Below are 12369 nucleotides of genomic sequence, written 5' to 3' on the forward strand. Positions count from 1 at the left end.
CCGTCCGAGGAAAATTGTCCGGTGCCGTCCACTCTAGCTGAAGATCTTGCTTCTTGACCGTCGAGGTATGCGTGGCCGTCGACCCTGGGGTTGCACAGTCGATCAGTTTATAAGTGTCGTCGCCAGCTGGGGTAAAAGTACCCACAACATCGTAAGGGGGCTGAAATATACATTGGTCTTTTTTATTTAGTCTTTGTCATTTTTTTAATTGTATTCGTAATGACAGAAGAATTTTTTTTTCAATTTTCAACAACGATCAAAACTACGTGTTGCATGACGTCATCCTAACCTAGTATTTTTCTCTAAAGAGCAACCCAATGGTCAACCACTCTGCCTTTTTATGTGTATTGAATATATAATTTTAGCGTAAATATATATTTGTTTTAGTTTTACTAGAGAATATATTTGAGATCTATAACCTCAAGTGGAAATTTGATATCGTACTGCTTGATATCGGTCTGACCAAGCCTATAGCCAAACCCGGTACTAGTTTGTGCTAGATCACTTCTTTAACCTATTCAAATCATGATCACAAATCCCAATCAACTTGATGTTTGTAGATTGCAATGTGGATGATATACGAGGTGTGTTCAAAAAGTACCCGGAATTACTAATAATTAAATTTCGCGGGTCTGGAGTGTCTGATTGTCAAAATTTTTTTTTTATTGTGTTGGTATACATGCCCCTAAAGTATGATGAAATTTTTCAGCTATATTCACTGTTTACTTTGTCTGTGGTAGTCGCTAAGGTTCGACGTGTTTTTTCGAGCTCGGCGATTTTTACAATGGAAGAATTGAAAAGTCAAAGAATTTGTATTAAATTTTGCGTAAAAATGAAATAAAATGTTGCAAAGTGCAAAAATTCACCAGATATGGCTCCGTGTGACTTTTTCCCATTCCCAAAGTTGAAGAGACCCATGAAGGGACGGCGGTTTTCCTCGATTGAAGAAAATCGCCGAGAGTGCTCAAGGATATATCAAAAAGTGAATATCAAGGGTGCTTCGAAAATTGGAAAAAACGCTGGCATAAGTGTATATATATCTGGGGGGGACTACTTTGAAGGGACCACATTAATGTAGACGAATAAATAAATATTTTTTTGAAAAAACGAAAATTCCGGGTACTTTTTGAACAGACCTCGTATATTTACATTTGTAGGAACGTTATTTTACAACAAGAAATCATTTCAAACGTTTTTCAGCCTTTCACATGTGATCATTACGTATTCTACTCACATTTGTAAGATGTAATAACCCATCATTCAAGATAATCCACAATATTGTAAAATCTACACAAGATAATAGTGCGAGAGTTCGAAGAAAATTTTCTTGATAAGATATGGACTTTTTCTAAAGAGGAATTAGGTTTTTTTTCTTAACAACATATAAAGTTTTCTTGCCAAGAAATTAAGTTTTCTTTAACAAAAAATAAATTTGTGCGTAACAAGAAATTACTTAATCCTTAACAAGAAATTACTTAATCCTTAACAAGAAATAAATCAATACGTAACAAGAAATGAATTTATTTTGAGAAGTGAATTTAACCTCAACAAGAAGTGAATTTTTTTAACTAGAAATTATTTCATCCTTAACAAGAAATAGATTTATGCTGAACAAGAAATAAAATTACCCGTAAGAAGTGAATTTATCCTTAACAAGAAGTGAAATCTCCCTAGCAAGAAGTAAATTCTTCATCAACAAAAACTAAATTCATTCGTGACAAGCAATAAATTTATGCATACAAAGAACTGAAATTATCCATAAGAATCCTTAAGAAGTGAATTTATCCTTAACAAGAAGTGAAATCATCCTCAGCAAGAGGTAGATTTATCCTGAAGAAGAAATAAATTCATCATTAACAAGAAATAAAACTATGCTCAACAAGAAATAAAGTCGTCATTCTGAACCAGATTTTATCCTTTTAACAAGATGTAAATTATCCTTAACTAGAAGTGAAACCATCCTTAACAAGAAATAAATTTATACGTAACAAAAAAGTATTACATCTTCAACAAGAAATTAATTCATGCTTACAAAGAAACGCTATTACTATCAATAATCGTTAATAAGTTAACATTAACAAAAAATTAAATTATTCTTAACAACAAATAAGGTTGTCTTTAACAAGAAATGAAGTTATCCTTAACAATAAATAAAGTTATCCTTTATGAAAAATAAAATCATTATTAATAGTAAAGTTATCCTTGACAAGAAATGAAATTATTCCTAACAGAAAATGAAGTTATACTTTACAAGAAATAAATTTATCCTTAAGAAGAAACGAACTTATTATTAATAGTGAAGTTATCTTTCGCAAGAAATAAAATTATTCTTAACAAGCAATGAAGTTATTCTTAACAAGAAATGAATTCATCCTTAACAAAAATAAAATTATTATTAATAGTAAAGTTATCCTTAACAAGAAATAAATTTATCCTCAACAAGAAACGAAATTATTACGAGTGAAGTTATCTTTCGCAAGTAATAAAATTATTCTTAACAAGAAATGAAGTTATTCTTAACAAAAAACGGAATTATTATTTATAGTGAAGTTATCCTTAGCAAGAAATGAAATTAGTCTTAACAAAAAAGGAATTATCCTTAACAAGAAATAAATTTATCCTCAACAAGAAACGAAATTATCAATACTAAAGTTATCTTTAACAAAAAATGAAATTACCCTTCACAAGAAATGAAGTTATCCTTAACAAGAAATAAATTCATCCTTAACAAGAAAAATTATTAATAGTGAAGTCATCCTTCACAAGAAATAAAAATATTCTTAACAAGGAATGAAGTTATTCTTAACAAAAAATTAATTTATCCTTAACAAGAAACAAAATTATTATGATTTTTAACAAAGAAAGAAAGTTATTTTTAAGAAGAATTAAATTTATATCAAGAAATGAATTCATCTTTAATAAGTAACGAAATTATTATTAATAGTAAAGTTATCCTTAGCAAGAAATGAAATTATTCTTAACAAGAAATGAAGTTATCCTTAACATGAATAAATTTATTCTCAACAAGAAACGAAATTTTTATTAATAGTAAAGTTAAACTTAACAAGAAATGAAATTATTCTTAACAAAAAATGAAATTAGTTTTAAAAAGAAATAAATTGATCCTCTACAATATCCTTAATTTTTTTTTTAATAAATAAATTTTGTCTTAATGAGAAATAAAAAAAGTTGGTAATTTGGTAAGCTGCGTGTTTTATATGTTTTTATTAATGATTTATTCTATGGTAAAAAAATATAAAAACTAATAAGATTGGAAAAGTCTCCCAAAAGCCACAAAACTTCAGTTCATATTTTTGTGATATATAAAATTACAAATAAAATAATTTTATGATTAAATTTATACATCAACTCTGCATTATAAACACAAAAAAAGTAGTTTATAATGATAATCACATTACCAGCATTATAATGCAAAGTTTTCCCTCATTGATTACATACAAACAGATGACTAGTCTCGAAGAAGATGAACAGTACTGGATAATCATTGTTATAATTACAAACTACTTAATAACCAACAAAAAAAAGGATTCTAATCCAACATCCATCTATCAATTTTACTCACCATTACTCTCCTGGCATGAATCATGAATCCCTTAAAAGAAACTCCCTGCGAGCTTCCCAAAACCAGCCTGAGAGGTTGTCCATTTTCGGTTCTCGTAGAATCCAAAAATATTTGAAAGGGTGCTTGAGAATTCTGTGCAGAAATTCCTCCACCATGGAAGGGCATCATTGTATCACAAACTGACTCAGGAGCACCCTGAGGTAAGGGCAGAGCCCTTTGGATGACCAAGAAAAGTAGAAGACAGGCTATGAGGGGCTTCATGGTTGGGGATGGTAATCAACCTAAAAAAGATAAAAAAATGTAGCAAATTGTATGTAGTCATTGTGGAAAAATGTATTTGTTTTAGTATAGTAGAAATACATTTAGTAGATTTATCTCCAGAGTCATCAAACTCTGTTGACCATCAAGAGGCCAGAAATAATTTGCTAATTACGCAATCGACTTTGGCGGAAGTAACTGATCATCTATTGAACCAAATACAGTAATGAGAAACAAGGTTGATGAAAAAAATTGGTATGCTAAAAGCACTCTACAAAGATTTCCATAAACAGATTCTGCAAGTTTTGTACGTGAGAATATTTATATTAATTATATGACACGGGCTACATTGCAAAATAAAGTACCATTTGCTCTATAACATAATTATATAAATAAATTTGAATGTAAGTCTGTATGTTTGTGTGTTTGTTTGTTTGTTTGTATGCCTGTATATCTGTGCAGCCCTAAATTTTCACCCTCTTACCACAAATACGGATTTCGTAAAAATCACTCTAGTAAATGAAATTATCATTAAGAAGTGAATTTATCTTCAACAGAAGTGAAATCATGCTCAGCAAAAAATAAATTTATCCTCAACAAGAAATAGATTCATCATTAACAAGAAATAAATTCATTTCTAACATGAAACGAAACTATTATTAATAGTGAAGTTTTACAAGAAATTCAGTCATTCCTAATAAAAAGTGCATTCATCCTTAACAAGAAATCATCCTTTTAATGTGAATTTAACCTCAACAAGAAGTTAATCCTCCTTAATTTTTATATAAGAAATAAATTTATTCGTAATAAAATTATATCTTTAACAAGAAATAAAATTGTCCTTAACAAGAAATTAATTTTTCAGAGGTTTCTGAACATTTTGGCATACCTTAGAAAGAAATGATTGTGTGTGTGAATGCGTGGATACAATTTTTTGTCGACGATTTTGGGAGTACTGCGCAACCGATTTGAATGATTCAAAAAGCTTTCGACTCCTAAGGAGACGTTATAATTAGTTTTTGGCACTAGTTGGTCCTACATTACAATGTATACTACATTATAAGTTAAAATAAATCTAAAGAATCGTTTTAAGTATTTTTTTTGTGTAGTTTGAGTAAAGCGTATACATCAGTCATCATACTAAAATTTCTTTACAATTATTATACGTGACAAAATTCATTTCTGACTTTGACACAAAACAATTTACAGCCTAACTGTAAATTCTATACAGTCATAATTTATTTAGAATTTTAATATCCACATATTTTTGCGAACACATTTTGCAAAATTAAAGTACTAAAATACTATGTAAGTTTTACGATTGTAGAGAAGAATGCGAAATTTTACGATTTTAGACTTGACTATATCTTTTTGAAAAATCTTGGATTTATTTATAAATTATTTTTTAGTCTAATTTAATTTTTTTATTCATATAACAATAGCTTTTAAGGTAATATTGCATTTTGAGGAAGTAGAAAAAATATTATAGCAATGACATTTTATCGTGCTTTGACCTCTGTTTACAAAAATATTAATTATTTAACGAATGATTTATTTTCAATATTATAAGGTTAAATTTTTTAATTCAAAATTTTACCAGTAAACAATTTGAATATTTGATCGATCTTTATATATTGCAAAGCTAAAATAAAGTCAAAATGAATCAAAAGCAAAAAATTATAGAAAGTATTGGACTATAAAAAACAATTTAGCAAGTCTTTTGCAAGATTAGTACCTTCTGTTTTATTTTTCGGATTTAACGTAGTTTTGGTGTTGTTTTGGTTAATTTTTAAAAAATATGCAATTGTGACGTCATGTCAAAATCACATTAGAATCACATTAGAATCACGTTGGAATCACGTTGGAATCACGTTACCGATAAATTTGTCCAAGTCATTGTCGATTTTATATTGACCTATGTTTATGATCCATTTATTGTCTTTTTAAGGTAATTAATCACACATATAAGTTAATTATATTTTTTTTAAATTCATTATTATATTTCCTTAAAAATCATTCAAGATGCTATGAAATCTTATACATGAAAAAAGAGGAAGAATTGTTAGAAGAAAAATAATAATTTAGAATTCACTCCATGGTTAAAATATCTAGTTTTGTCCTGTTTTGAAACTAATTTTTGTCAGAGCTCCAAAGACAATTATTTCTAGAATTTTTCTATCTTTGCATAATATTTCATTACCTCTAATGAATCATAATATAGATTTTATCGATAAATTTTTACGTCACACAATGAATGTAGAGTTTCCAAAAAAAGCAGATAAAACTGCTCTTTATCTTTTTGACCAGTACAAGTTTGTTTTTATGAAGGTTTCTTATCTAAAACCCACATAATGACAAAATTATGTTAATCAGTCATTATTTAAAAATTAAGTTTACTGTAGAATTTTTGTATGGGAAATAAATTTATTTGCAATTTTTGGTATAAGAAAAAACTGCTAAATTTGTAGGATTATTTTGAAACACTTTTAATATTTAGATAGATAAAATTAATATCAAAATTTAATTAAGATATAATTTAGTACATTAATAAAAGGCGAATCACTAGGTTTTTCTTTTAAACTCTATGTTATTTGTCAAATTAATTATTCAATGTCTTTCTATGTAGACAGATTGTAATTTATAAAAAAATTAAAAAAAAGATAGAAATATTTTGTAGAAAGTATTATTCATATATAGGTATTTATTCATTTGTTTATTTAATTTTTAACCGAAAACTTAATTTATCAGAAATACATGTAATCAATCATTGTAATAATATTTTTATATATAAAATAGTTTTTGATCAACTTTATTTTAATATGAGGAAACTTATTCAAAATATTTTTTCTAGTATTTATTTGAACTAATGAATAAATATTATTTATATATTTACTGACTAAATAATTTTTCGTAATTCATATAATCTTATAAATTTCATATGAATTTTAAATCTGTACTACCTTTATCATTTTTTGTCCACAAAACTTTTTAATTTTCTTAACAAAACTTTTGTTTTTAACTTTTTTGTAAAGGTTTTGATTTTTACTAAATTTTATAATACTTATAATTTTGTTAAAGCAGTCGTTTTTTTTAAATATTTTTGTTATATTTATATATGAATATAACAATTTCACTGTAAATTAGTATTAATTCTCATTTTGTTTTAATTTTAATATTTTTACAAACACTTTTAAGTATTTCGTATTTTTATTTTTTTAAATCATTATTTAAAATAGTTAATCCATTATTCAATTAATATTTTTTATTATTAATTAGGTTTAAATTTTATTATTTATTTAAATAGTTATATTTACACATGTAACTTATAGGTTCTGATTGATTATTTTAAACAATATTAAAATTTCACATATTTAAACAATTTTATTTAGGTAAGATTATTATTATATATCTATACACCAATGTTTGATTTATTTAACAAAAAAATTACATTTAAAAAAAATTAAAAAATTATATTAATTATTTTTAACAATCAGTTTCGATTTGATGCAAAGACTAAACAAATCATTTTCAAATGCGTATATAAAAAAACCTAATCATGTTACGTGATCAATGATAAATAAATTAATACCATCATATTAAAAGTCATTATTGCAATAATACCGTATAATAAAAATCAATAAAACATAATCAATATTTTATTTAAATTATTAACTTGACTTGGTTATCGATTAGAAAAAAAAATCCATCAGGTTGTCGACCGAATGCTAAATTTATGTTGGGAATTATTCAAATTTTCCGCAATTTCATTTGGTATGATTAAATTTGATATATTTTATCCATTTATAATGGAAATAATTCGAACCAATATATATTCATGTCAAATTATCGAAATTTATTGCTTCGAAAATTTATGGCTCGAGTGATAGATTTATGAATAGACTTAGATTATTATATAAGGACATTATAAAATCTTTTGCATTTTTTTTATAATTTTATCTTGTACTTAATTGAAGTATATTAAATTTTTAAATTGGAAAACATTTACTGCAAATTTATTATTAATATGGTACATAAGTTTTTTTGCATTTTTTTATAATTTTATCGTGTACTTAATTTGCATATATTAAATTTTTGCATTAGCAAACTTTTACTGCAAATTTATTCTTAATATTTAATAAATCTACACTTGAGTAACTTTGTGCAAATGAGCATGTAAAAGTATTTCAGAGATTTTTTAAAAATATTTTTTTATAATCTAACTGTTAAATAAATAATATTTGTGTGTGTAATTTTGGGCTGGATCATTTTTTTCGTAATTTTTGCTTTAGTCAAGATTTCTAAAATTTTAGTATGAAGTTTATATATAAGTATGATGACGTTTTAAATCCATTACTATTCTATTATTAATTATCATTTCTCCTATGATTGATTAGCATTGAATGTGTTAATAATTATTTAAATCAATGATTTTATAAATTATGCCATCGATATTTCTTTCCTAGGTCAGTTGTGTAATATAAATGGAATTTACATTATTAATATGGAATATTTAGAATTGTGCATGTGCGACCACTCCTTTTAATAATATGGTACAAATTATATGAATAGTCTGGGAAATGGTAGTAAAAGTCATTTATTATTTATAATAGGATAAACATAAAAACTTAAATATTTTTGAAAACTGTTAGTGAAATCGTATAACCTACCCCTATTAGACCTATTAAATTCATTAGCCAGGTATTATATTAGTATTATATAATTCGTTACTAATTGAAATTCTGGTTTTGTGTCATTAAAAAAATAACATAATACTCTTAGGTATGCTATTTAAAAAATTACAGTCTTATTGTTGGTAATTAAAAATCAATTAAATAAATTCATTTTGACAATTTTTAGGATCTAAAATAAAATAAGAAATTTTAATGTTTAATTTAAAATTAAAATAAAAAAGTTATAATCATAGTCAAAAATGTTCTTCGTCAACAAGAATATATTCTGTTCTTTTGTTTAATTATTTCAACATACACCAAGTATTTGCAATTTAAATTGGAATCCCAGTACTTAATTATCACTGATTTTACTTTTATACATATTACTTTTTTCCGGATATATTTCAAAATATAAATTATATTCGGTCATTGTGGTCGATTTGTTACACTATTGTTCTACAAATGTTACGTCTAATCAATTATTTCGATTACAATTTATCGAGTAGTAGTAAAAAGTAGTTCACTGACATTTATAAACGAGTAGCTTGTCTAAAAATTTATTTCTAATAAAAATAATTCTATTAAATTGAATCTATTCTAATAAAAATCAACTTTGCCAAATTGAGTAACATATTCTTATTTTTAAAATTTTGTAAATGTTCAAAGTTCTGCTATTTTATTGACAAATTAAACATTAATTTTATGAATCATAAAATTCAAAAGTTGTAATTACAAATATAGAAACAATGACTTATTTTGTGGTTGTCTAATTATTTCATAAAAAATAAATGCAATTTAAGATTTAGGTTAGGACAATTTTGTTTTCTTCGTGATTCTCCTTATTACAAATTCAGGTTATGCTAAAAATTTAATAGATATTTCTTTAGAATTTATTATAAAAAAAATAGAATTGATTCATTTTTTATTGTATTTGATGCAGTTAAAATAAACAAAAGTATATAAATTGAAGTGTTTATATAAACAAAATATTTTATTTTGTAGATAATCTATACAATAATTGGACAATGAACTGAATATTATGAATGATACTATTTATCTTTCTAATTATAATTTCAATTAATTTTTAATTTGAGAGTTCTTATCGTTCATTTTGATTACATATATACTACACTATGTATCATACCATGATTTTCGTCATTCATAGAGATATGTCAATACATAAAATGTATATGTAGACTTCTTAATAATATTTATCATAGGAAAAATAATCACAATTTTTTTTGGTGAACATCAACTAGAACTTACACGGATTTTGTTTGCTTATTTTAAATTAGTGCTTATATTAGGCAACCGATTGATTTGTCCGATGTGATTTTTTTTTAAATTCTGAACTCAATCACCATCTTATGGCAATTCTCTCAATTGTGATATTGCAGAAATTTTTCGAGTCTTTTTCTACTTGAAATCATACTTGCAAATTCATATTTGTAAGTAAAAACTGATATCACTACTGCTTGATACCAGGTTGTCAGTTACCGATATTGAACCTAGGATTTGATCAAAGCCCTCACAAACTTTCCTCGATTGAGCCTCGAACAAACTTTCATTATTATATTCATTGACAAAATTCGTAAGCGATATTTCTAGAACCTAATAAAAACTAGTGGGGTGGGTGGCAACGTGCCTTAAGGCAAATTGCTGGAACTTCCCGTACCGTAACGAAATGTTCGAGGAATATTGAATGTTTTCAAATAGATTATTATAAATATTGTAACATTGTCGAAAATTTATAAGAATTATATAAATTGAATTGCAAAGTTGAAATTATTTGTTCAAAGTATATTAGAACTATAGTCAAAATTAAAAATAAAATCTGAATTATTTTCGATACAGAAAATTTTTTTTTTTTCAAAAAAAAAAATTTGAAAAAAAAGTTGAAGTTTTTACAAAATCAATTATTTTGTTAAGACAAGCAGAACGATCTTTGAATCATTTAAATCGGACGCTTAGTTCTCTCAAAAACTGCCTTTTTTTACACATTGAGCTCCGTATCTTCAAAATGGCTGGGTCTGCCTTTACCAAAAACTAATAAACACTTCTCCCAATCATTACTAATTGAATGTTTTTTAGATCATTCAAATCGGATACTCCATTCTCTCAAAAACTCGATTTCTATTTTCTGCACTCTTTGCTCCGTATCTTCGAAACGGCTGGACCTGCCTCTGCCAAAAACTAATCAGCTTCTTTCCCTATCAATAGGAATCGAATGTTTTTTGAACCATTCAAATCGGTTGATCCGTGCGCCCTAAAAACGTGACTGGAAATTTGTATCCATACATACATACATACACACACACACACATCCATTTTTTCTGAGGTATGCCAAAATGTTCAGAAACCTTCAAAACGTCGAGAAATGTAAAAATTTTCAATTTCGATTGTCGGACCATTACAATAACTTGCCCTACGGGAAGTTAATAATCCTACCGTGAAATACAAAAAGAGACTTGTGAGGAAAAATGGCTTGATTTTATTTTAAATATTATAATAGTATTTTATTATAAATAGTATTTTCAATAGTTATTTGATGTGTATCAACAGTTGGAACAAAAATTCAAAATCCATATAAAATGCTCCAAAGATTTTTTTTTTAATTGTGGTCCCAATGCGAAAACTTCTGCATACTTTTATATCAACGTCAACCTGATAGATCATACAATTTTCTCTTTATCTTTTATTGAATAGTGGCAAAGAAATATGGTTTAAAAAATATTAAAACTTCTGATTTTTGTTAATCTATTATATTTAGGTAAGTCATAACAATAGCTCTCTGTCTATTACCTTAGCCCTTCAGGTCATTAAGAATTCATGCTCGGGTTGACGGTAAATAGCCGTGGCATAAAATATTCGTTATCAAACGCACAATACTATTTTATTACTAACTATAGTAAGTCGTGTGTCATAGAAAAGTGGGCCATTGGCCCAGATCGTTTATTTCCGAGATTGTAATTGCTGCAGGCAGGGACTAACTAAATATATATACAAATGCTCTACATTTAATCAAAGTCACAAATAGACAGGAGACAGGTACCAGAGAAAATTGATGGCAATAGTTGTATATATTAGATTTGTTTGGTCCAAACTTTACTACCTGTGACCAATGCCATTATCAAACGAATTTTTTCGATTTATTTTAACTTACACAAAATATATTCCTTTCTATCGATTACCATTACCTATCAATAATTCTTCAACCCATTGTCTATTTCTGTGTCACCCACACAGCGCATTAAAATTAACAATAGAGTTGCAAACTCTATTGAGAAATTTGCTGCTAAACACATGTCATTACCCACATACGTCACTAATTGAAGGTTTTGTCTAAAAACTTCTGAAAACTTTTTGCTTTTCATTTATAATTGATGGTATTGCGATAGACCAAGGTACTTTGATGCAACGTAAAAGTTGCATATGTGGGAGGTAAAAGATACATAGGTAAATAGGTCAGTGTAATAGATATAGATTAAATTTAATTTGTATTTTTGTAAAATATTTTTAATTGCCAAACTACATCCTCATTTGGTCCACATGCTCAACAAAAAAAAGAGTGGTTCACACGCGATTGAAGTAAAACTTATTTGCTACTGTACAAGATGGCATTAAGTAAAATAAATCATGTAACAATTTTGAATAATGCTTATTAGCAATATGGTAACCACGTGATGCACAATTTTTTAGTGTCACCATTATACACATTTATATAATGATAAATTATAAATTATATTTTATAATAGCATTAAAAATATTTATAATATTTAAAACCAACTAGTTGGTATTGGTATTTAGCCTTGAGGCAAGTTACATAAACTTCCCGATATGTGTAAATGATCAACTTAA

The 12369-nt window shown here is 26.4% G+C and overlaps 1 protein-coding gene across 1 annotated transcript in view; it reads right to left on the bottom strand.

Moving 5' to 3' along the window:
- Positions 1-11: 11 nt before the first annotated feature.
- Positions 12-12369, bottom strand: part of LOC113387984 (putative ferric-chelate reductase 1 homolog) — a gene marked incomplete at its 3' end in the record, with an annotated part of 55193 nt that continues 42835 nt past the window's right edge. The window contains 2 exon segments of the mRNA XM_026625386.1: positions 12-160; positions 3584-3864. Of these exon segments, the coding sequence (XP_026481171.1) occupies positions 12-160; positions 3584-3844 (410 nt within the window).

The sequence above is a fragment of the Ctenocephalides felis genome, unplaced genomic scaffold (assembly GCF_003426905.1).
Source record: "Ctenocephalides felis isolate EL2017-DRISC unplaced genomic scaffold, ASM342690v1 CF-g0.4_SCAFFOLD_03572, whole genome shotgun sequence".
Classification (NCBI taxonomy): domain Eukaryota; kingdom Metazoa; phylum Arthropoda; class Insecta; order Siphonaptera; family Pulicidae; genus Ctenocephalides; species Ctenocephalides felis.